Source organism: Bemisia tabaci, chromosome 1, assembly GCF_918797505.1.
Source record: "Bemisia tabaci chromosome 1, PGI_BMITA_v3".
Classification (NCBI taxonomy): Eukaryota; Metazoa; Arthropoda; class Insecta; order Hemiptera; family Aleyrodidae; genus Bemisia; species Bemisia tabaci.
The window spans coordinates 40,225,813-40,253,124 of record NC_092793.1 but is presented as its reverse complement, the minus strand read 5'-3'; the positions used below and the strand labels follow the sequence as shown (position 1 = coordinate 40,253,124).

General features: G+C 38.3%; 1 protein-coding gene across 5 annotated transcripts in view; it reads left to right on the top strand.

Annotated features, from left to right (window-relative positions):
- The window catches only part of Vha100-1 (V-type ATPase subunit a family protein Vha100-1), a 122,024-nt gene that overhangs the window by 85,490 nt on the left and 9,222 nt on the right, over window positions 1–27,312 (top strand). For all 5 annotated transcript variants that reach the window (XM_019058109.2, XM_072300996.1, XM_019058111.2 and 2 more), the window contains 6 exons: window positions 5,710–5,943; window positions 8,044–8,153; window positions 11,512–11,636; window positions 20,283–20,416; window positions 20,898–21,005; window positions 22,248–22,461. In XM_019058109.2, the coding sequence (XP_018913654.1) occupies window positions 5,710–5,943; window positions 8,044–8,153; window positions 11,512–11,636; window positions 20,283–20,416; window positions 20,898–21,005; window positions 22,248–22,461 (925 nt within the window). The remainder of the gene's footprint in view (window positions 1–5,709; window positions 5,944–8,043; window positions 8,154–11,511; window positions 11,637–20,282; window positions 20,417–20,897; window positions 21,006–22,247; window positions 22,462–27,312) is intronic.

Sequence of the window (27,312 nt, the reverse complement as noted above, 5' to 3'; positions counted from 1 at the left end):
TGTTTGGTATTGCTATCGTGAAAAGGTTGAGTGGGACGACTCTTCCAACGAAATTTTCACCCGTGTTATATTATCATTTTTGAAAGGGGAAGCTCAAAAAAACGCTTTTGTATGCAGATTGTGAAGTTAGGAGTGCATTCCAAACTTTGCCAATGCGCTCATAGTGATTTTTGAGACATTTACTGATAGAAACCACTCTAGTTTCTGCTCTAGCAAACGTTTGCATCAGGCCCATTTTGCAGAATTGGCTCTCGTCAAAGGAAGCTAACTGGAAGTAAGGACACGGCTCGTTTTAAGAAAATTTAATTTTTCTGAAGGTTTTTTTTTATATAAAAGTGTCAAGGAAGGTCTTCAGATTGAGAAATTGAAAACCGCAAAATATGACATTATACACTGTGTGGATAATTTTAAATTTACTTCGATGAAATTATGTGCGGTTGTCGTATCATCGTTTTTTTGAAATTGCTAAATTTTGCCAGAAAATGTCAATTTTTTATCTTTTATTAAAACCAGTCTTTGCTTATTTTTTAGCGACATTATCAACTGATACACTAGTAATTGAATAATTTTTACCTACTGGGTGGCCCAGACCTACCGTACCAGGCCTTTTTTTCGGTTAATTTGGGTCGCACCAAGTCCAGGATCGCGGGGATGAATAGGGAATCGACCCCAAGGAATCCGAATTTCATGGTCCCAGAGCCCCCCTGGCGTCCCTTGGGGGTAAAAGGGGGGTCCGTACTTCAAAAGTCAGGGTTAATGTCAAAATTTTGAAATTATTTCATCGGAATCAGAACGCACGGAAATTTTTAACTTGAATCGACACCAAGAAATCCAAAATCGGTCCATCCAGGTCCAAAATACCGACCCCTGAAGGTGGGGGACAGAGCCCCCTTTCAAAAAAAATCAAGTTCGTTAAATTGACGTGGAGACTCGGAAAAAATGGGTATTCATGGGTAATCGACCCCAAGGAATCCAAATTTGAGGGTCCCATTGTCCTCAGACACTTTTCTGATGGGGCACAGGAGTAACCTCCACACCGGTTAAATTAAAAAGTTCAAAGACCCCCTGTGCCCCATCAGAAAAGTGTCTGAGGACAATGGGACCCTCAAATTTGGATTCCTTGGGGTCGATTACCCATGAATACCCATTTTTTCCGAGTCTCCACGTCAATTTAACGAACTTGATTTTTTTTGAAAGGGGGCTCTGTCCCCCACCTTTAGGGGTCGGTATTTTGGACCTGGATGGGCCGATTTTGGATTTCTTGGTGTCGATTCAAATTAAAAATTTCCGTGCGTTCTGATTCCGATGAAATAATTTCAAAATTTTGACATTAACCCTGACTTTTGAAGTACGAACCCCCCTTTTACCCCCCAAGGGACGCCAGGGAGGCCCTGGGACCATGAAATTCGGAATCCTTGGGGTCAATTCCATTCATCCCCGCGATCCTGGACTTCGGGCGACCCAAATTAACCGAAAAAAAGGCCTGGTACGGTAGGTCTGGGCCACCCTGTATAATAGAGCATTATACAGGGTGCGGCAAAAGTCCCGGGACGGCTGTTTATTTTTTAAACGGTTACACGTAGAAAAACGAATTTTGGGGGATGTTCTTGGGTCAAAGTAAGCTACTTTTTGGCACTCCCCGAAATTTGTTTGGGGGCCCCCCTAGGGGAGGGCGGGGGCAACTTTTTTTTTTCAAACAGCAACCCCACACTTGTGACCCATCGTTGAAAAGAGGATAAAAAAAGAAAAATTTTGGCGCAAGTCCCAGGTTGCCATCTTGATTTTTCACAAAATGGCGGCCGAAAATGGCTGAAAAATGGGTATCTCGGCTATTTATCGATGCAATCGCATACAAGTTGGTATCCGGGGGTTTTTTTGGGACGAAAAAAACGAATCTCTCTTCAGTTTTTCCAAATAACCATTCCTTCCCAATATGGCAGCCTACAAAGTGGCGGAAAAATTGTTAGCTCGGCTATTTATCGATGGAATTGCATAAAACTTGGTATCCGGGCGTTCATTGGGACCAGAAAAACGAATTCGGTATTAGTTTTGAAAAATTCTCACACTATTCTAAAATGGCGGCCAAAAATGTCATGAAATTATGGGTACTTTCGTAACCTACCCATTGATTACCGTGGAATTAAGGAGAAAACGGAAGTTCGTTGTAACCGATGACTTGATTGCACCTTGCTCTCCTTTTAACTTAATTTATTTTCTGCCATAACAAAGAGCAAAAATTTTGACGAGAAAACTTCTAATAAAAAACCGCACCACGAAATCGGTGGGGGGGGGGGGAAATACCGAGTGAAATTTCGCTTACTTAACCTTCGGTAAGGAAGAAAACGTGTAGGACTGAGGCGAAAACACCGATCTACTAATTGACAATACGTTATCAATTTGTTTCCAAAATCAGGTAGATGTTTTGGAAAGTCTTATTACACCCACAGAACCCTTCCAGCAGCGGCTTGCACTGCTTGGAAAATAGGGAACATAATGTACAATGGCCAACTCATCGTCAACAGAACAGCCCCCCCCCCTCCCCATGGGAAAGCAGCTAAACTTTTTAGGATTGATGGTTCTACTGTTCGTCAAATTCTGATATCTCCCGGATTTTTTCTGTGCAAGAATCATCACATTTTCTCGCAAAACAAACTATTTTGGATGAAGAAGTTTATCATTAGGATCTTAAAGATTTTTTTTAAAAAAAATAACAAAAAAAGGGTTTTAAAGATTTTAGAAAACCGGTACTCCCTTGTTTTTGGTCCGGAAATACTCCCAGTATCGAATTCCACCAAAATTTGTCGGTTACAACAAACTTCTGTTTTCTCCTTAATTCCACGGTAATGAATGGAGAGGTTACGAAAGTACCCATAATTTCATGTTATTTATGGCCGCCATTTTAGAATCCTCCATTTTTTTATCCTCTTTTCAACGATGGGTCACAAGTGTGGGGTTGCTGTTTGAAAAAAAAAGTTGCCCCCGCCCTCCCCTAGGGGGGCCCCCAAACAAATTTCGGGGAGTGCCAAAAAGTAGCTTACTTTGACCCAAGAACATCCCCCAAAATTCGTTTTTCTACGTGTAACCGTTTAAAAAATAAACAGCCGTCCCGGGACTTTTGCCGCACCCTGTATAAAGTCATTGAACTTCGATCAGGGCTTGCAGCTGATTTATGGAAATGACTACACACAAATCGAGGAGCGGATTTGGTTTGAAAAAATGCTGGACGTTATTGTTCCTGACTCAAAGAGTAAAATTTGGACTCCCCCTACCCCTTAATATTCAGAGAAAACTGAGGAAAAATTGTTTTTAATTAACAAGTAAGTAATAAACATGAACCGTTTGGAGATTTTACTGATGTTCGCAAAGAATTGAAGCCCCGGTCTCTTTAATTCCAACTAAAGAGAAAAAACTTCAAGGTTCACAAATGATGAAAGTAAGGTCTTATCTAATTGTTCAAGATTACCAAAAGTTAAAAGTATGTAACAAGAAAAATATCGTAGTGTGGGAAATGAACTTTAGAGGTTCATGAACGAGATAGATTTGCTTGCTTATTCCCGTGTAATAACCGTGCGAGCGATTTTTTGAGGTTCTCGGAATTTTCTACAGCATCAAAAAGTAAAATTTGAACAATTTCTCCCTCAAATTTTGCACAGAATAGAAAAGAGGACGCCTATCTTACTCAGCTAATAAAAAGAGTACACCAATACCAAACCTAGACTGCCCAAGATTCATCTTTTGTACGGAGGGCATTTTTGTTGCTGCTTAACAGATTTTGGCAAACCTGCATCAGGATGAAATGCTTTTTTTTATTGATGAATTTTGAATTTCCTATGAAAGAAATTAAAGCTCCGTATTTCGATAATGTCGCTGAAAAATAAGCATACACTGGTTTTAATCAAAGAAAAAAAATTGACATTTTCTGGCAAAATTCTGCAATTTCAAAAAAACGATGATACGGCAACCGCACATGCTTTCATCGAATTAGTTTTAAAACTAACCACACAGTGTATAATGGTAAGTGTTTCCATAATTTTTGGTGATAATTGCAACTCAAAATCTGTATTGCCCCATCAGCCGCGTCATTTTCGGGTATGTAACTTGGCAACATCGCATAAGGGGGCGCAATTCTTTAAGGGAGGGTTTTAAACTTTTGAGGACACCAATTGACATGTCAAGGACTAACATACATAAAATTTTAACCTAATTTGACCAGATGGCGGTGGGTTTTGGTAGTCACACTTTGGCTTCTGCCGCCATTTTACCCTTAAAAATAGAAAAAGTCGAAAATAAAAAAAAAAAAAACGGCCTCATTTCAATCCCTCTTTCGGGAGACCTTCCTTGACACATTTATAAAAAAAAAATCGCGGGTGACCTTCAGAAAAACTAAATTTTTTTGAAATGAACCGTGGGCAATGAGAGCTTCTTTTCAGTAAATACAATCGATTTTTCGAATGAGGAGGGTTGGAGTGAAAACTGAGTGACCTAGAGAAGACGTAAATAGACTGAGAAGAATGACTGATAGTAAGCACTATAGAGCACTTCATAGAAGAAAAATCTTGACTCATCTGAATTTTTAACTTATCAGTAACCTGTCTTATCAAAATTTTTTTGTATTTCAAGATTTACCAATTTTGCTAACTTTGCAGGAATTTTACAAGGTTGTAAATATTAATTGCTCTCAATTCAAACCCAAACTATAATTTTCCTGAACATTTACTTCCCCTGGTTCACGATCCCAAATTTTCTACCTTCAGGATAATTAAGAGTTCCTTCAACTTTAAAGACAAGAGTTTCGTACTTCTTGACAATTCATCCTGAGAGGAACTTAAACGGATGAAAGACAATTTTGTGCTACCTCTCTCCTAAAAGAGAGGGGGATGATTTTTGGACCCTTACTCTAAAAACAATAGGACACAGAAGACTCTCGACCCTTGGAATAGTTTCTTAAATGTTTTGATGGTATCTTAAAGACCTCCAGTATGATCTAGTAAAGAGTAGACACAGTTTCTGTACACTCAGATGCTCTTGAACCATGAACGTAAACTATGCCTTTTTCAAGTGAATTAAATGAAAGCCCAAAATTTACTGTATTTCAGCCCATTAGCATACATTAGTTTTGCATGTAAAGGCTAGGAAAATGCATCTTGAAGGTGGCCAGGGAAAATTTTGAAAACGGAAAAAAACGAGTCAGCCTTTGACCCTGACCTGAGCCTCAAAGTAACCGCATTTCCATGTCTATTTATGTTTACAAAGTGTGCTAAGCTGCCTGATGGATTCCTGAATTTAATGTACTCTATTTCCCCGCTGACAGCTATGTCAATCTAATAGGTGAGGATAAACTACAGAACAGAATAAACTCAATTTGAACTCATAATTTTCACTGATATCAATAACTTTCCCAGACCGGTTTCGGGTCGCCTTTTCATCAGTGATTTCTTGATCTGAAGTGGTGACCCAAAACCGATCGCTTGGGAAAAGTTATTTAAGTAGGGGGAAGTTATGAGTTAAAGTTTATTTTCGTTGTAGAAAGTAAAAATAGTCATTTAAAACTGTTGTAATATCCTTGAACCTGTTCTTTTTGAAGAATAGTTTTGCCCTCAATATTGAACAAGTTTAAAGAATATAAGGCTCATCGTGAGTTAATTGTTTTATTTGTGAGAAGCTGCACTATAGACTGGAATCAATTGTGTTTTTCATTTTAATTTTCAGATCTGGAATATTTTCTTTGCTGGGAGGTATATAATTTTGTTGATGGGCATTTTTTCTGTTTACACTGGTTTTATCTACAATGATTTCTTCTCAAAATCATTGAATCTTTTTGGTTCAAGCTGGAAAGTTCATTTCAATGAGTCTACGTACCTCAACAATAAAAATATTCAACTTCACCCTTACTATAATTACGATGGAACTCCGTACGGATTTGGACTAGATCCAGTGTGGCAGGTTTGTTCATGTTTTACTGTCTTAACAAAGGTTACAGCTCAGTAATTAAATTTGAAGAATTGTCTATTCCGGACTAGGAAGCAATTTCAACGGAGAGTGTTAATGATCTTTATTGTCCTAAATTAAACATGTGTCACTGAGAATAATAATCAAGGGGCCAAGAATATCCCACCCGCAACAGTACACTTTCGATTGTACAGTCCCGGTCCCTGTGCTGTGGTAGATAGTTTGATAACCGTTTCATTTCAATATTATTTGCTGCCAATATGATCCCTTAAAAACTCATCTCCATTGTTTTTTTTTTACAATTTTATATGTTGTTTTAGCTTTTGCGTCATTGTAGGAGATGGCCTTAAGGATGGGAGAGGGAGGGGGTTACATTCTTCAAAATATGATTTATGTCTTGGTTCGACATGTTTTCAAACCAAAGGAAAATGAACCAAAGTAGAAAGTGCACTTATTTCACAGAAATTTTTTCGAATGATATTAAGCCACAGAAGATCAGCTCCCATTTCCAATGCACTTTGAACGTCCTTTTCAATGTGCATCACCAAGATAGGCAAGACGGCAACCATAGAGATCAGTCTGGTCGCGGGTTACTTTTTGCCTGTGTGATCTTTCTTGTGTGATCTATGCACCATATAGACCCTATTATAACACAGGTCGGCATGGAGCATGGATTGAGCCAAGAGAGATCATGCGGGCAAGCAGCAACCTGAAATCGGACCCATTTTTATGGATGCCATTCTGCCTTTCTCGGCGGAGCATATTCAAATGGAAGCTCAATCAAATCACACAATTTTGAACCCATATTCTGTAGCTCAATATTGTTTAAAAAATTTGGGATGATTCCTATGAACGGAAAGCACTCTCAACTTTTCAGTAATGCAATAATTAAAAATTACTGAACAAGCTCATTTAAAAGATTGCACGAGGAAGACAAAAGTGGTAAGTATCCTAGTTTGTATAGTGTAAGTAAGTAACTGTTGAGCTCAGAGTACCTAGAGCACAACCTAGAATACCCTCTTCCCAAATTCACTGCCGCAGTGCCACAAGCAAGAGGTTGTTTTTTGATCGGTTCGTTCTCTGAAAGGTGTAGAAATTACAACCTGCTGGCGAATTATTGATATTTTGTTTATTAATGGTGGATAAGACAAGGTTCGGGGGAAATGGAGCTATGCAATTCATGGGCTATCTCGCTTGGTGGAATAAGACCTGCAACAGTCCGAAAAATTGACAGGTTGTTGCCCTTAGCGCTTCCATCATTCGGCCTGATAAGCAGCTCGCATGGTGGTGCTTAGTCAACCGAGCAAGATAGCCTACGAGTCACTTGCTTTAATTCCCTTTAGTCTTGTCTTGTTCAATCTCAATGATAGACCTGCTGGGCAGAACTTGAAGTTCCTCATTGGTCCTTTGAAATAGTTTTCTCAACAGATTTCACTTTGTAGTAGTTTAAGAATTACGCACTTTTTAAATGAAAAATGTGGAGCCTTAATTTTTTTTTATATGATCTGAAGCCCAATCATCCTGAAGATTTCATACTTCAGTTAATTCCTGTTTTGTTTTCGGTAATTTTGGTAAGAGGCATCAAAATAAGGATTTTTAATTTATCTTTTAAAATAGGTCAACTTTAACTTTGATCTGCCATAATCAGATCATGAAGTGAGACAATTCCATACATTTTGTATTAAAAGTTTTGGTTTCTTACCCTCTGTAAAGTGATATATCTTAAGAAGAAGATATTTGAAGAAAAAAAATAAATTTGAGACACCCCCCCCCCCCCTGCAGAAATTTTTGTAATTCCTTTCCCTCCCCAATAGGTTAGGCTAGTTGCAGACAGAAACATTGCAAGTTTCATTCCCCTATCTTAATCCATTCAAAAATTCCCAGGATTCTGACTGCAGGAACATCCCGTAGATTTCTTAGATGTAAGCATCCAATTTGTTTGCTCTAAGATTGCCATTAGATCCTCTGTATTTTATATTAATTACACATGTGCTAGAAGCCGTACTCTTAAAAATATTCATGTTTAATTTTATGTTGATATAAATGTCATAAATATTCAGCTATTCCAATGGAGAACAATTTATTTTTTTTCAGCTCGCTGAAAACAAGATCGTTTTCACCAATGCCTTTAAAATGAAAATATCTATCATTTTCGGAGTCTTACACATGTTGTTTGGCGTTGGCTTGAGTCTTTGGAACCATGCGTAAGTAGTCATGTGGTCGTCTTGAGGAATGAAGCTTTACCTGATGCATTTTTCTGAGGATTGGATGTTAATGATTACCATCATTTCGCACCAAAGCAGCCCCAAAAAAAATTAAAATGAAGGCTTCATTTAAGAAAACAAATCGATTCACTAAGCTGATTGTAGTTTCATTTGGGAGATAGGAAAAAGTATAGATTGAGTCCTATGTACAATTTTAATCTAATGTCCCTAACGAATCCTGCAGTAAACCCAAACTGCTGCAGTAGCTGCTCAAAAATCTTTAATAGGGGGATGCTCTTGCTGTGTATCCGAGGTTAATTACATCAAACCTTTGGCCATTTTTATGGAGGTATTTTACCACGACCGTTTAAGGCTTCTGGAATCATTAACTTTTGAATGAAATCATTCTTCAGGAGTTCAGGCATCTCAAGGCAGGAGCAATTGTTCGGTATATCATTGTGCCATTCAATAGTATTAAGTGAACTGAGCTCACTTTTTCGCCATAATTTTTTTTTATTTCAGCAACTGGGAGAAAAAGTCACTCAAAACTGTAAAAAATTAGGGTAGCCAAAAATTGCGTCCGAGTTGTGTGCTTGTTGTTTTTAAGTTAATGGGTCATAATTAATTTAGCGCGGAGTCGGTAGTGATAAACTACACAGCATCACTGAGTTTGCTGATCAGTATGAAATTTTTAAGTTAGATCCCACTATTGTAACTGTAATTCATACTGATTCAATAATTCTGTAGTGGCGTAGACTATAGTTCACTTTAGATAACTTGCCCCTAGCTCTGAGCCACATTAGCTAAAATCTGTAATAGGCAGTTTAAATTCTACATAAGTTGGCCTTCTGTGGTGTAGTGGTTGCAGCATTTGTATGATTGGAAGGTTCCGTGTTCTATTCTTGGCCAAATGACCTGAGTTTGATGGTCTCAAACAACAATTACCTGGGGCTGGTCTGATGAGGGTCTGAGAGGGGATGGGACTGAAGGAACTGCAAGCGTGGGATTACCCTCCCAGTGGTATTTGAAGTGAAAAAAAAAATATCAAGTTAAAGTGGCCAACTCCCCCCCCCCCCCCATCCGAATTAGAGTTTTACCCTAGTCCTTTCTCTGAATCAGAGAGTTCAAAAATGCACAAATCTCAAATGCAAATTATGAAGATAGGAGTTAATTTTAGTAATCGTAATTTATGTACCATTGCCCACAAGAAACAACCCTTCCAATCAAATTAACAAACGATCAAAACAGACTCATCAAGGAGTACTCCGGCTGAGATTCTGTGGAAAATGTTTCTTACTCGTTAGTTTTACTATCTGATCATGCAGAAGAGACCATACATGAGTACATGCTCTATACAATCACCATTTTATTTATCTTGACTAGAATTCTTTTATATGTATAGCACTTTGGAGTTCAGAGTTGGCATGCCAAATGCCTGATTTTCTTTCCAAAACCAGGTGCTTTGGGAAAATTGGTTTGAGCAACTTTTTCGATCTCTTAACAGAGAAATTTCGAGTTCTATTTGAGCTGGAGCCATGTGATTTTTTTTTAAGAAAACTGATTAAAATCTCTTCCTCTATTATTGGTCAAAGAGGATTCTTTTTACTTTCCCTCTACCCTGGGGTAGAGAAAGTATTGTCATCCTCCAAGGGGAAAAAAGGTTGAAATTTCATCATTTCTAGACGTTTCAAGGTCCCAGGAGTCAATATAACCATACTTTAGAAAATGTGTGTCCTTCCGTCCGGCATCCCCTAAATCTATGTACAGCGATAACTCAGAATCTATCTGTTAGATTTCATTCAAAATGTGCACAGAACACCATATCTATGGTCTCCTTATGCACGTCAAACGATTCTGGGGTACGCTAAAATTGGGAATTCTCTGATAAATGAATCGGAACGCTCCTGGGTATTAGCAGCAAACGGTTTGAGTCCGGTGAAACCTAGGATTTTGAATGCATTATATAATGCATCATATACTATCTCCAAAATTACTCCGTAGGTATACACCAAGAAAAATAGGTACTTACATACTGTGAATCATCGAAGCTAACACTAGAACTGACGCTTAGATCTTTATTGGAAACTAATATGTTTCTTGTTAATGAACTTAGAATCCCGGCAGATTCTATCATTCATGGTTCCTTTTTACGAGGTACTGAACACAAATATAATAATAATACTGCATGAACATGATTGATTTAATGATAAATGATTTTACAAAAGCGAATTTGTTAACATATCACAGACAACTTGTTCCATTTTGTTCATGTTGTTGTTGTTGTTTAAAACACGGGGATATGAGCAGCTAAGGAGGTGGCGCCCTCGGCGGGCGGGTGGTGAACCATTTCTAGCAGGGAGATTCGACCACCAATCTTGAAATTTGGGATTGATTGCCCCGGCATAACCCGTTTTATTTTAAGACTATTTAAACATCAAATAGTGATTCTACCCATTGAAGTAGGTTTTTGATGGCTTTTTACCTTGCTTAAGGAAAGATTATAATACATAATCGTATCTAAATTATGATGTCAATAAATCCAACAGATCCTAATGAATCGTAGAAAAGCTAAGATTTTTAAGGATCACCGTCTTTATTAGAAGGCATCATTAATCAATTTTAAATTCAAGATGCCTCATTATATCAACAAGTCGATTCTTAATATATGAATTCATCACATACCGTGAAGAGATTTACGATAGAGTTTAGTGGTTTGATTAAAAATTTCAAAATTATTATAGTTCGATCGAAATTCCAGTGGAACTTTATAATTTTGTGAAATTGGCAGTATTTCTCTAAGTAATCCAGTAAAAGTGTCTACGCCGGCCCGGAGCGCCAGCAAAAGCGAGAACGTCTTGTGTAATCCTGACACCATGATGGGAAGCCCCCCCATATGCCGGTAAGCGGCGCTTGCGCCGCGCATAAATTTGCCCAAGGCCAATTTTTTTGTATTGCTTTGATTTTCCTCTACCATAAAGAAGTAAAAAAGATTAAAAATTATTCTTTTTAAGTGAGTGTTTAAAGTACTTCCTGAGTAGCAATATGAGAAACGACTTCAGTCGTTTTAAAACATTTCAGGTCTGTAGCTCACTTGGAACTTGAGAAATTTCTGCCTAAATTTTAATTTAACAGACATGTTATGCGACCAGTTTCACCAAAATGTAGGATAATATTCATCATAAGGATCTTTTGCCTCCCCCCCCCCCCAAAAAAAAAAAAAAAATTTAAATTTTCATTTATGCGGCTAAAAATAGTGATAATAGGCACCTCCTTTTGAGGGCCTCAGTATGATTGTTTTTGAAATGTCATGTTTGATGCATTATGGTAAATCTCAATGATTATGAAACTTTTTTTTCAGATACTTCAAGAAACAAATATCTATCTACTGTGAATTCATTCCTCAAGTGATTTTTCTATCGTTTCTCTTCCTTTACTTGGCGTTCCTAATGATTCTCAAATGGATGCTCTATGGTCCAGTTCCAGGTAAGTTTTCACCCCAATGTATGACCAGACAAGGTGCGAAGTGAAGCATCATGATGAAGGATTCCTAGGGTGGAGGGAAAAACACTTTTTTTCAAATCGCTTGACGGCTATATCAGAAAAGATGCCCCTCATAATATAAATGGACCCGTGATTTTTCATTTTCCGAAATTCTAACTCCTTTTGTCGGCACGGTCCTCATAGTTTCGAATCTTTAGAGAAAATCACGTTTTTTCACCCAAAAAACGGGGTAGCGCTGTTTGATTTCAGCTTTACACCTTGAAAATGACGTTTTCCCATGATTTTGATATGCCAAGTTCATTTCTGACCATTGCAATGCTGCCAGAAATACGTAAATTGTCGTAAATTCGATATTTTTGCGAAACTTCGAGAAAATACGAAATTTTATCATTTCTTTAACAAACCAACACATCCTATGGTCTGAAAGTGAGTTTCGCACGACTTTAAAGCATTAAAACACGTAGAATTGTACTTTCATCATTCAATGAACCGTAACTGTTTTTCAAAACTGCAAAACGGCTGAAAACGACCAAATAATGCAATTTATTCTGCTAAAAAAAAATGTGAAATTGCCATGGAATTTCCTTAGCCTTTTGTGTTATGGCAACGCACCAAGCTTTTGCGAAACCATTAAAATACGAGTATCATGCGTTTGACCTTTGGACCTGAGACTGCTGCCTGCATGTCTTGGTATGGATTGAATGCTGGCTAACACCGCACCGGGTGTGAGGCCGACTGCATTCCGGGAAATTCTGGCCGCAGAGTATCTGAACGTTGCATGTGCAGTAGGATGTCTTCCCATAAAAAAGTCCACCCTCGTGAAGTTACATTTTTCCGTTAAAAAAGTGTTCCAATTGGTCAGAAAACACTTTTTGGCAAATTTCAGATTTTTATGTAAAGTTTAAGTGCTTTCACATCGTACATTTGTAAAATTTGTTATCCTGATAATTGAGAGTTTTGACGATTAGATGATTTCTCTTCAGGACGAAGCAGTCACGCTAGAGCTCCATTAATTGGAGATTTTTAGCCTCCTAACACACTCCTTTTGATATCAATTGAAAATTTTGCCGTGCACGATGCGCAAGTATTTTTTAAAAATTCGGAAACTTGACCCAAAACGCTGCTTAGGCGCAAATGGGATGCATTTCAGCGGGTTGATTGATTTTTTAAAGTTCGAAGGAATATTTCTATTGTTGTAAAATTTAAGATAATTGACCTCTAATACTCTTCTTTTGATTTATATTACCCATTTTAGTGTACAGGACGCGGAAAAGTTTTAACAAAAAATGATAATTTTGGTCCCTGCAGAGACAGATGTTTTAGATCTTGTTATTTTATTGCAGTGTGCGTTTCACATGGATTCGCTTAAGGTGATATTCCTTAACAACACATGAATTTCCTCTGGTTTTTGATCACCATGTGGAGGTACACTTCATTGAATATATCAAATATAGTGAAAAGGATTTTCGTGTTCGCTATTTTCTCTTTTCCACTCGTAAATGCACTCACTGAAATTATTGAAGTGTACCACCTGACTAAAATCACCACCGATGGATTTGAGGCAATATAACGCTTACAACTGAACTGCCGTCTGCGTTTTTTCGGGACCTCAGACAATGCACCTGGCACAGCCGATATAAATTAAGAGAGGGGACAAAAGGTAGCATGATGATGAAATACGAAGGTGACTCTCCCTAAAATCAAATCAGAGGGCCCGAGTGCGGCAAAGTCTAGTAGACGCAAATTCAAAATCGCACTCTCCCTGCTGAAATTGTATCATTCTTCTCCTGGTTTTTTCTCTTCTTTACTCTATGGACGAGTTTTTTTCCTATCTTTGTCAGTCATGTCGAATAATGAGAGCAGCAACCTTTGTTCCCTGCCTTTGCAGATGGAATAAAAAATTATTTGGAGGATATTTAAGACCAATATTACGTTTTTAAGTGAGTTCAGATTTTTACCGAATTTCTGTTTCTGGGACCAGAACTATTAATTTCTTTTAAACTACGTTGTTAGACGTAGACTACGTCGGCCCATACGAAGCTGGCAATATTTCCTCAAAATTTAACAAAAAATAATCAATTTCCTGTGAAATATATCTTTGTTTCCAAACAGCGTTTTCCGTCAAGTTTCCGAAATTTAAAAAATACTTTTGCTACTTGTGCGCTCAAATAAGTAATTCATATCAGAACGGAGTCAACTATCTTGAATTTTTACGACGATAGAAGTATTTCTTCAAACTTTAAAAAATCAGTCAACTCGATGAAATTTATCCCATTTGCGCCGGAGCGGCGTTTTCGGTCAAGTTTCCGAATTTTTAAAAAATTCTTTCACGTCTTGCATGGCAAAATGTTCAATTCATATCAAAAGGAGTGTGTTAGGAGGCTATAATCTCAAATCAGGGCTCTAGCGTGACTGTTTCGTCCCTATTGAAAAGCATCAAAAGGTTAAAAATCTCAATTTTCGGGATCACAAATTTTACAAATGTGCGATGTGGACACATTTTACAACGTCTGTATTACTGGCAGCATTGCAATGGTCACAAATGAACTTGGCATATCAAAATCATGGGAATATGTCAGTTTCAAAAAGTTGAAACCAAACAGTGCCGGACGGTTTTTTGTTAAAAAAACGTGATTTTTCCGTAAAATTCGAAACATGAGGTGGAGCATGCCAACGGAATTAGTTAGAATTTCAGAAATAGAAAAAACACCGGTCCGTTTACATTACGACAGGCAACTTTTCTATTAAAGGAGTCAAGCGATTTAAAAAAAAAGTGTTTTTGGCTCCAACCGATAGATCTTGCACACCACTTATAAGGATGCGTACAACGATTGATTTTTAATTTTTTTTTTTAGTTTAGACTCATCTTTAAAAGCCGATCAAAAGTCATCATTGCGCCAATTTTCGACGAGGCACTGTTTGTGCACAAAATTCCAGGAAAATGTTCATAGTCGGGGGGCATACGTAACAAAACATATGTCCCGTGTGCAGATTCGTGAAGGCATATTGTGTGATACATCAATCTCTTCGTTTTGATGTCTAGAAAAAGAAAATCGATGATGGCCATCTCAAATTTCATACAAACCCCCCCAAATTCAAGATGGCGGCCAAAATGGCGGTTTTAGGGTAAAAAAATTTAAAGTTTGCAAATACGTCGTGTCGGGTGTCGTTTCTTATGTATTTTTGATCGTAGAATCCGAATTTTCAGTCAAAAGTTAGCCCAAAGGTCATTTTTAGGCCAAAATCCAAGATGGCGTCCAAAAATACCTCTTACGGGTACTAATTTGCCTACTCGGGTCTACATGCATTGTGAGGTATCAATTACTAGGTTTTCAGGGTCGTAGAGTCCGAAAATGAGGTCCATTTTCCAATGCGGCTCTCAAGAAGCCCTAAAATCAAAGATGGCGCCCAAAATGGCCGCCGGTCTTGCGGATGAAACTGCCATTTAGGGCAGCTATAACAAACAATACGTTCAAAATTAAGTTTCTTGGGTCAAGAAGTTCGAATAGGAGATCAGATGTTTACTCCTACAAGAAATTAAGCCTCCAAATCGAAAATGGCTGCCGACATTGTTGCCAGTTAAAGGCGCAGACCGGTAAATGACTGAGTAAGGAATTCCGTAAATGACTGGTTGCATACCCTGCGCCGTGTTTTTTAAAACTTAGATATGCCTTATGGTTAAGGCCTGTAAGGTTAGTGCACTGATATTAACTAAAAACATTGAAAAAACATAGCTAAGTAATTGATTTTCAGCTGGGGTCAAATTGACCTCGCTCAGGCTTTCTCGTTGGTTCAGAGGCTCAGGCAGACTAGGGTTAAAATGGCATAAAAAGGGCGACTCATCTTAAACCAGAAGTAGATTCCTTGGTGGAAAATGTACGCAGCTGGTCATAACTGTTCTCCAAAAAATTAATGGATTAAAGCCTCCCCCCCCCCCAAAAAAAAGGGAAAACCTGTGTTGCCATATTTTATTGCCTATAACATCACAGAAAACCGCGTGATTATCTCATATTTGGAGGCTGTTCTTCGTAGAGCACATTTAGCAAAGCTCAAAACCCTTGATTTTTCATACGTTACGATCGCATGATTAGTGATTATATAAATGCAGTGGAGATGTTGCATGTGTGAGGAATTTGCAATTTGACTATGGATTCTTATGTAGAAGTTCGCGAGAAACACGATGGTGCCAATGGCTTTCTCTGAAATCAACTTCGAAGCTCAAAAAAAGCTTTTAAGTTGAGACCAAAATGGAGGGGATATCCCGCGCTATCCTAAGCGTCCACCTGTACATCAAGACAAACTCTCCATGCAAAGATAGGGAGCAAATACATCAGCAGGGTTGCCGTGTTTTCTGTCGTGGAGTCCCCAAATAAAGTGGTAGCTCTGTGAATGTACTTGCTCCTTACCTTTGCATAGAGAGTATGTCTTGATTTAGAGGTGGACTCTCAGGATAGCGTGGGATATCCCCTCCATTTCGGGCTCAACGTGAGAGCTTTTTTTGAGCTTGGGAGTTGATTTCAGAGAAAACCAGTGGCACCATCGTGTTTCTCCTGAACTTTTACGTAAGAATCAACAGTCAAATCGCAAATTCCTCACACATGCGAAATCTCCATTATCCATCATTATTTTGTTTATTACAAGTACCTAAGTATCTGTAGGGACTCCCATCATGGCGCGGCATTCGCACATATCATCGGTAAAAATCGAGAAAAATCCTAGTTGGCTAAGAATTTCAGCCACTTTCTCGGAATGTGCGCATTCTGAAATAAATATGTAAGACTCGAATTACAGTATTCAGAGATGCAAGTAGATTATATTTTGTGTTAGTGATAATTGCTTTAAAATTTTCGGCTTGTAGGTGGCCCATTATCTTACGAATTTTGTACACGATATTTACAAACGAAGGTGCAACTTTGAATCATTGACCGTGATCTGAGATCCGAAAAAAAAGTAAGCCATGTGTCAGAGTCACGAGTGCTTAATGCTGATTTTTCACCACCCTGACAATCCCTGCCCCTCGCCATTCTTATTGCCTGCGATCGATCAGAATTCTGCTTCCTAAAAATAATTTGAAACCCTGGTTTCCCTCACTTCTGCCCAGCCACCTAACAGCTTCCTTATCAGTTGCTTCTTCATCAGGTTCCCTGTCTCCTGCATCAAACCTCCTGTTTGGAGCTGCCATTTCATAATTTTAGAGAAATGACGCATGCATGTTAATCTAGCAAACGCTTAGTTTTTCTGGCTCAGACTTATGTCTGTAATGAGTGAGGCACCAAATGAGAGGTGCAATTTGAGCTCAGCAGTTGACGACTCTATCGACCACTTTGCACAGGTAATACCACCCGGATAAGACCATGTTCTATGTCGTTTTGCCTTTTAACTAATATTACACCTTTTCTTGCAATGAATTTTTAGTTTTGGATAAGGCTAACATTCTCAGCGCGATGATAGTAGAATTCTCATTTTCGTTTCAATGTTGCATTTTTCTCGATTTTTACCGATGATATGTGGAAATGCCGCGCCACGATAAGAGTCTCTATAAATACATACATGTAATAAACAAAATGGACTGAGTTAAGCAGAAAGGAACCAACCCACATTTCGAAAAAAATTGAGTTATGAGTGGTTTTGAACCCAACCACTGCTCTACTATCTATCGCCAAAAATTCAAAGTTTTTGTTGGAGCAAATTTTGCAGAAATTGAACTTGAATTTTATCTTTTACATTGAGTCTTATGCAGGAGCCAAACTTTAAACCTCTTTTTCTCGGTTCGATCCCGATGTGGCTTGGTTCCTTTCTGTTTAACTCCGTCCAAATAATGATGGATAATTGCATTTATATAATCACTAATCGTATAACGTATGAAAAATCAAGGGTTTTCAGCTTTGCTAAATGTGCTCTACGAAGAACAGCCTCCAAATACTGAAATAATTACGCGGTTTTCTGTGATGTTAGGCAATAAAATATGGCAACACAGGTTTTCCTTTTTTTTTGGGGGGGGGGGAGGCTTTAATCCATTAATTTTTTGGAGGACAGTTATGACCAGCTGCGTACATTTTCCACCAAGGAATCTATTTCTGGTTTAAGATGAGTCGCCCTTTTTATGCCATTTTAAATAATGATGAAAAAAAGAAAGTTATAAGAAGATCGTTTTAACTCTGAGCGCAAGGTTTGCCATCAACGAAAATTGGGCAAAGTGACTATCTCACATCTTTACAGAACGTACTTGAAGGACAACAATCTCCTCCGATGATGGGATCGTTATGAAACAGCGTCACGTCGAATGTAAAAAAACCCGCATTTTCCCCCAAAATCGGCCTTTAGTCTCATGTTTAGGCCGGTATTAGACCCCTAAATAGACCGGAAATGACCAAATCATGATACATTCCGCAAACTTTAGACTTTAAATGAGCAAACAATCGTAAAATTGAAGAATTTCAGGGTATGGGCCCAACAACGGCCCTCATCGAAACCCCTCCTTCGGCAAATCCCTTAATATCAGTCATTTACCGGTCTGCGCCTTTAACTGGCAACAATGTCGGCAGCCATTTTCGATTTGGAGGCTTAATTTCTTGTAGGAGTAAACATCTGATCTCCTATTCGAACTTCTTGACCCAAGAAACTTAATTTTGAACGTATTGTTTGTTATAGCTGCCCTAAATGGCAGTTTCATCCGCAAGACCGGCGGCCATTTTGGGCGCCATCTTTGATTTTAGGGCTTCTTGAGAGCCGCATTGGAAAATGGACCTCATTTTCGGACTCTACGACCCTGAAAACCTAGTAATTGATACCTCACAATGCATGTAGACCCGAGTAGGCAAATTAGTACCCGTAAGAGGTATTTTTGGACGCCATCTTGGATTTTGGCCTAAAAATGACCTTTGGGCTAACTTTTGACTGAAAATTCGGATTCTACGATCAAAAATACATAAGAAACGACACCCGACACGACGTATTTGCAAACTTTAAATTTTTTTACCCCAAAAACCGCCATTTTGGCCGCCATCTTGAATTTGGGGGGGTTTGTATGAAATTTGAGATGGCCATCATCGATTTTCTTTTTCTAGACATCAAAACGAAGAGATTGATGTATCACACAATATGCCTTCACGAATCTGCATACGGGATTACGTATGCCCCCTGACTATCAATACTTCCTTGCTTAAATGAACGTAGTACAGTACTCGAGCACGGTTCAGGTCAGTTGGGTGAAAGTAAATGGCGTAAACAAGAAATCCGACCATTTTCAGAGCAACAGTCTTATCTCGGATTCCACATGTCTTTTCTTTTTATGATTTAAATCAGTTTCTTTCTCTCTCTCCCATTCCACTACTTTTACCAGACAGACATGCACTGCTTTTTTATACTAGCCGGCTTATGTCCTAGATATTACTGAAACTTCATCGGGTATTGTGTCACAACGATGGCTTGCAGATAGTTGGCGCAATGTTGACTTATGGTCAGCGTCCATAGACGAATTTAAAACATTAGAAAAATTAAAAATCGATCATCGTACACATTCCCATAAGGAGTGTGGGGGGTCCTTTACTATCATCAAAGTTGTATGTAGAACACAATTTGCACAACGGGAATTATTGATGGTATTTTCTAACTAACAAGGGGAACTTCCCAAGCTGCCGCCTCCGATCGGGCTGAAAAAAATTTGTACAAACTCTTTGGATGAATTTATTTTTTGAATTAATGAATTTATGTTTCTCTAGTCGAGAAACATCAAACCAAAAAAAAACCCCTGATAAATAGCTGTTTACAACACTCAGACCTGTCCAATATATCTCCTTTAAGAGATTGTATCACCCTCTGAAACTACTATTTGTATTTTGTATTTTTTTTTTTTTTTTAATAACAACGTTCCATTATGAAAAAAAAGCTGGAGTCGCAGAAATCCTGGTCCATGCCGTTTTTGGCCCACCTTTGTATCCTTCCTGTATTCATTTGATTTGAATGATAAAGTAGTAGAATGATGTAGTGTCATGTTGTTTGAATGTATGTTGAAATGCATGTCAGACATTTTAAAGCAGTTGAATCCTTCTGAGAAGCTTTCTCAAGACCGAACCCGAAATGGAACCAAAATGCTGCTGGAAAAGAGCCCTAAGTAGGAACTCTACCAAAGAATATGCGTGCTCTGTCGGTTACTTTTACATCATGTAGGATGACAGTTTCAGTTTTTCCTGTTTGCTTCTGTAAGAAAATAATTGGAAGCTAATCTCACGCACTTACACGAGCCGTACACACAACTGACATTATTTCTCAAACTTAAATTTGGTAAATACTGCGGCTTCTTTGGCAAAGAATTCTCCAATTTTTGTCTAGAGTATGGAAAGACTACTTTATTCCCCAATATGAAGAGATCTACAGGCACAGAAAAAAAGAATACACGAATTTCAAGTCTTTATCTTCCTTTCAAAGTTCAGGACAAACTCAACGTGGCCTGACTAAAGTATGTTGTCTTCAGATCTATACACCATTAGTGTGAACATGATTTCAAAATCGGTTTTGAGTTGCTGTTACCTTTGAAATCGGGGGAAACGGTTTATGGCAATTTTGCTTATATTAGGTTCCGAGACTGAAATAAGGCAAAATTAATAATCTTTTTCTCTCTCTCTTTAGATGATGATGCAGCCAATTTTCCCTCCAGTCCAGCATGTGCTCCTCCAATTTTAATAATGTTCATTAACATGATACTGTTTAAGGACTCTGAACCACTCCTCAATTGTGTGTCTCCATTTATGTACTTTGGACAGGTACAATATTCATTAAATTATAATTTCCTGTCTTCTGTTTCTCATTCTCTTTATTTTCAATAATCTAAATTATCCATTTATTAGTGTGTTTACATCCACAATCCACATCTGCTTTGCGAGTTATCGATTGATCTGTTATTTAAACCTTTGGAAAAAGATCAATAAACAGGGTGCTCGTAAAAAGCACCTTAATAATCAATTCTTTACCACAGCTGTAAATGGGAAATTGTAGACAATCGATCAGTAACGCCTCGCTACTGCACTGTAATTAACAGCTTCCGATCAGGTGAATGATTATGGAAACAAATTCTTTTTCTAAAGTCAGACGCTTTATGTGAAATCAAAAAACAATTCTAATTCATGAAGAGAAAAACTCTGCATTGGCTATATTCTCAAGAGCTTAAGTACTTGGAGTTAAGGATGAAGTTTTCTTTAGTTGAAAACATCTTCTCACTCTATGTCATGTGAAAATTGTTTTCAGAATGGCATCCAGCGACTTTTGGTCTTAGTTGCAGTAGCCTGTATACCATGGATGTTGTTAGGTAAACCCATCTCCATAATGAAAGAACAAAAGCAAGAGCATCAATTGGTAAGTTTTTTATATTATCAAGAGTGAACAAGTGAAATGTTCAGAAATCAATCTGCTATTAAAGAGTGAGTAGTTGGAGAAGCACCATCTTCTTGCAAGAGATAAGATCCATTCCCATAAGGTAGGGAAGCACTCTCCAGTAAAAAGGATCCACCAAAATTGAATCACTATTTCTAAAATAGGCGGCAGTTCAATTTTTCAAAATCTTTTTTCCCCCACTTTTGACGCTCTTTTTACAGGACATACGCGTTTCTGTGCATCTGTCACTTGCATTTTAAGTGGCGGACTGCCACTGCTTTCTCAGGCAATGTGGTTAGGACAGCCAGAGAGCATAAAAATGCCAAGAAAAAGCTACGTTAAAGAATGGACTTGCGCTCTTTTTACAAGTACTGATTCAATTATTGTAATAGGCTCTGCTGAGGTCAGTCCGCTCAGTCGCAACAGATAGGGTAGTCTTCTTTGAGGAGTAGGGAGAGAGCTATCTTGATAGGTATGGAACTTAACCCTGATGGATTATGATGAATGGGAGTAATGACACAGTGCTTGAGAAGAAGCTGCACCCAGAGGGTCAAGGCAGTTTACCCTAATGCATTTGACGTCCCACCTGAAGAGAATGGGAGACCGGTCCCTTTATTTTGGGGCGTCCGGCATCGGCGTATATGTGAGAAACTGTGATGGAGAGATCCCACCTATGCATAAGTGTGATACTGCTCTTTGCTCAAATTGATGGAGGAAATTCTCATCATTTTAGTTCAAACTAAATCATCATCATGACACAGTGATGTCATCAATCTGTGATCTAATGACATCATAATTTGGTGTTTTAATTACATGATAACCTGGTGCTTTTTCACTTGAAACTTACCAGCCTCCCTCCCCCTTCCCAATTTTCATCAATCACTGGCCCACTCCCCAAAGCCCCTCATTAGCTAAATTCGTGAACCCCTCATGTAAGCCTTAAAAAGCTTGTTGCCTTGAATAGCATTGAGAGAGATTCTATTCTATCAAAGAATCATATCAATTGTTGATCAGTGCATAAATCGATGCAACTATGAATTCATATTGTATTTTTTTATAGTGCAATCAACTGTTTACTATAATGTCTTAGTTCATGAAGAGGGAATAGAAGTTTTGAACCTTTCAATCTCTTAATTTAAGCATTAGCGTTTTTGTTAGGTATGTATTTGTATCAGCAAATACTCTTGTAGTATCAACTTTTTTATTTTCACATTTCTTTTGCAGTTGGCTAACAATCATGCCAATGCTGCGGGAGAAAATGGTGATGCTGGAGTGAATCCCCAGGTAGCTGTAACACCAGTTGCTTCAAAACATGAGGAACATGACATCGGTGAAATTTTTATTCATCAAGGTATCCATACAATTGAGTATGTGCTAGGGTCTGTGAGCCACACAGCTTCTTATTTACGTCTTTGGGCGTTGTCTCTTGCTCATGCTCGTAAGTTTCTATCCTTCCTCTCTTTCCTACGATCTTTATCAGGTATGGCTGGTCAAACGTGATAGGATTAACATTGTGACTAGAGTCTGCCAAATCAAGTCAAACGGGACAAGTAGGCCCATTTTTGCTGAAGAAGCTTATCTAAAAAAGGTCTTAGGTGTAGATATGCAGATTCCTTTTGTGTGGATACGCCTGACTGTAGCAAATACCAAAGGGTGTGTAAAATAAGCTATTTTAAAGAAATTAAATTCGAATAATGAAAAAATATCAGGTTCAGGCATGATTTGTTGATTTACATTCTCATAAGATACCCATTTTTAAATCAGTGAAAAGGGAAGTGCACGAACTCAGGTTTCTTTCGATTTTCACTTTTTTACAGTTTAATATTGCTTATCAGTGTTTTAAGGATTATAATTGAATCGACGTATGCAAAAACGTCCGTTGTCCTGTACAGGGTTTCATAATTGCGGTGGGTTTCTTTCGCCCTGTGACACGGATGAATAAGATCGATCTCTTTGTAAACGTTGAATTATACTTAGGGGATTATTTATAAAATTGTTCTATACTCGTAACATTTTAAACCATTTTGTGTCGTGAAAATGGTCCACTCAAATTCTGAAACTCTGTATTGGACATCGGACGTTTTTGCATACGCTGATTCAATTTGCATCACGGATTTTGCCACTTGCATAAAAATAAGCTACAACAGGATCAATTGTATGCATCTGGTGTGTACAAAATTAACTGTAATGATTGTAATGTTTTGTACATCGACTAAACAAAACGAAATTTTAATAAAATATTTGCTAATCATAAAAGAAATCATCAATCACAAGAGTTTTGACACTTGAAGGACAATAAGCATAATATTGGTAGTGTCCAGGATAGTTTAGAAATCATGCATGTCGGTGAAAATAAGAAGCATCCAACGGTACCAGAACGCTTTAAAATGTGTAAAGCCTTGCGAAACCTAGGAAATATTTATACTATAAGCTCCGAGACCTCCTACGATAGCATAACTGGTAACGCTTAGTTCCGATGTTCTACCAGGTCAATTTTCATGATTTTTTTCGGTTATCAACTGGCAATTGTCTCAAGTGTATTTGTTTATCCATGCATACTCGTGATTTCCAACTTTGTGAGTTCCAGCAAGGAGGGGGAAGAACAGGTGTGTCACTTGACTTTCTACCTGGGCGTTTAATAATTTACAAGTTTCTTTTCTTTTTTCGATTTCCAGCTGTTCTAGGATGTTCATTATTCTGCCTTTTTTACATTCTCTTAGAATATTACTTTTACATTTGTCCACTTGATGTTTAATATCAATTGGTTGATCATTAAGTGAAAATGTGCCCTTCGTTCCTCGTTTCAAATTGGCATTTTGTACCTTGACTCTTATCCCCACCGCTCCTCCAGTTAGATCAACATAATCGTTCCCACATTTGCATTCAATTCTATGTATGCCACCATCTTTAGAATCGTCCTTGTTTTTAGTTTTTGTATTTATTAATCGTCTCCCTAAGTTCTTCTGATTACTGAAGTGACATGGGTTTTCTCCCGTTTTTGGATGATTCTGCTTAATTCCTCCGATATTATTTCAGTGTATGGGATGGCCATCCAATTTTTGTCTGTGTTGGTAGTTCCGGTACCTTTGAAAATAAGTGCGTTAACATTCTCACCCCTTTTCCGTTTCATTTATTGGTGGACCATTTTTTGGTTGTAGGAATTATTGTCGGAAATAAACCAATTAGACCTAAACATTAAGTTTAAACTAGAGATGGGCAACAAAAATCTCAACTTCCTGGACCTATCCATCCATATAAAAAGAAACAGACTAGATTCAGTATTTTTAGAAAAGGAAATAGCGCAGAGGTGGTAATCCCTTTTAAGTCATATCACAGTTGGAAACACATGCTGTCAGCCTTCCACAAGAAGATCGACCGACTCCTCAACATCCCCATGAACAAAACTATTTACATGAAAGAATTAAAAACCAAACAAAAAAGTAACCATAAATAATGGGTACAACCAAAAAATGGTCTACAGATTAAAAAAACGGAAAAGAGATAAGAATGTTAATACGTTTATTTTCAAAGGTACCGGAACTACCAACACAGACAAAAATTGGATGGCCATCCCATGCACTGAAATAGTATTGGAGATAATAAGCAGAATCATCCAAAAAAGGGAGAAAACCCGGGGGTTGGAACAATTAAAAAGTAAGTGCACAAATAAGCATGCACACCTGATAAAGTAATAAACTCATTCAACTTGGAACAATGGATTCAAAGCATGAAAAATGCCACAACCAAAAAGAGAATAAAAGTTTACGGAACATTGCAAACAAAAGCAAGAATATGCTCAGCACATATATTCTTCAATAAACAATGTTGGAAGGAGGGATTGGCACCTAGGTACGCTGTTGATAACCTAACCAAAGTGAAATGTGACCCCAGCTTTAGAGCCAAATTTATTAAACCAGCTGTAATCCAACAAAAAGACAGTGAGAGGACTCGCATCTTTAAACGAATCATGTTCCTTCACCGAGAACTATCACATGAACGTCACCCAATAGAATTTGAGATCATGGATGACGTGGTGAGATTAAGGGCTAGCATGAATTGTTTCAAACAAAGACAGAAACACCACTTCAAACTTTACCAACTAAGGATGAACAAGATGCCAAACAGTGTCATTAGTTTTGCCCCCACAATGATTAACCTGTCAGACACAATATTTACAATAGGTGAACTTGACCTACTCGACCAAGGTATGAAGTACTGCCCAAAACCAGTGTTAGTCCAGTCAATCTAGGCCAAAAAAGGGCCCTACCTTGCAAATTTCGCAAAAAACTTTCTGGCATAAATTTCTTATGTGTTTTTTAGCGCTGAATCCTAATCTGAACTTTGCTACCTTCGATATTTGCCGCCATCTTGAAAAAACGTTGCCGAATCTCATTTTTTGCCCAAAAATCGTTAAAAACTCGTTCCCTGTGCGTCGGACGCCAACATGAGTTTTTTGCAAAAAGAAAGTGCGTAACATTTTGGTCCAGAGCAGGTATCAAAATTTTGGTAACAGGCGCAAACTATCTGCCGGAGCGCGCTGAAAATAGCGGGAAATTTGAAAAAATCGCAATTTTTTGCGGTTTTCTCAAATATCTTTATTCTTAGCGGTTTTTCGGGACAAATGGTTACCACAGAAATTGAGGTAGACAAAAAATGCTACTAGAATCACTCTAAGTTTTTGTACTAGCGATAGTTTTAACAGGAACTAGGAGCACTTGAAGTCGGAGACTCGCACGGCCGAAATCGGCTGCAACGCTGCACCGCAGTTCTACCTTATGAGGGCCGTTACATGGTTTCCATAACGTTTAATTTTGCTTTTAGACATTCAATTTATTTTATAATTAATAAATTTACAGATTTCACCTTTTTGGCATCCCTCCCCCCAACGGCCACTCCTCCCCATAGTCCAGTACCACATGTGCATCCGTGTGCAGTTTCGTGGGTAAAATTGTTGTGATATGTCATTCGCTTCTTTAGGATGTCTAGAATCAGAATTTCGATGGTGTCAAGTTCAAAAATTGAACCGACGCCCAGAATTCAAGATGGCGTCCAAGATGGCCGCCGCCATGGTGAAAGTTTTAAATTTTGCGGATAGCGTCGAGTAAGATGTCGATTCCTATGTAAAATGACACGAGGAATCCGAATATCACATTTAAAAACACCCCCGACCCAAAGGAGGGCTCCAAATCCAAGATGGCGGCCAAAAATACCACTCAGGGGTACTAATTTGCCTATACGGGTCCAAGTGCATAGTGAGGTATCAATTATTAGGTTTTCGGGGTCGTAGAGTCCGAAAATGAGGTCCATTTTTCGCTGCGGCCCTCCAGAGACCCTAAAATCAAATATGGCGCCCAAAATGGCCGCCGGTTTTACGGCTGAAACACCAATTTAGCGCAGCTACGATAAGCAATACGTTCAAAATTTAGTTTTGTGGGGCAAGGAGTTCGAATAGGAGATCAAATGTTTATTCCTACAAAAAATTAAGCCTCCGAATCGAAAATGGCTACCGTTTTGGTTGCCAGTTAGAGGCGCAGGCCGGTAAATGACTATTGATATTAAGGGGATTTGCCGAAGGAGCTAGGGGTTTCGATAAGGGCCGTTTTTCGGCCCATACCCTGAAATTCTTCAATTTTACGATTTTTTTGCTTCTTGGGAGTCTAAATGTTACGGAATGTGTCATGCTTTTGTCATTTTCGGCCTATTTAGGGGTCTAATGCTGGCCTAAACATGAGTCTGACGGCTAATTTTTGCGGAAAATTCGGGTTTCTTGGCATTCGACGCGCTGCGCCCGCTGTTTCATAACGATCAAATATCATCGGAGGAGCAAATTTTCCTTCAAGTATGTTCATGAAGGGTGTAAGATATAGTCACTCTGGCCAACTTTCGTCGATGGCAACTCTTGCGCTCATAGTTAAAACGAACTTTTTAGAATTTTCTTGTTTCTCATCATTATTATTAAAATGGCATAAAAAAGGGCTACTCATCTTAAACCAGAAATAGATTCCTTGGCGGAAATTGTACGTAGCCCTCCAAAAAACTTTATGGAATTAAAAGCCCCCCCCCCTCCTCCAAAGAAAAAGCCGGTGTTGCCATATTTTGTTGCCTAAAATCACAGGAAACTATTTGTGATTATTTCAGTATTTGGAGGCTGTTCTTCGTCGAGCTCATTCAGCAAAGTTCAAAACCCTTGATTTTTCATACGTAACGATCACATGACTAGTGAATATGCACATGCATTTATCTATTATTATTTTGTTCAATACATGTATTTATCTAAAGAGACCCCCAT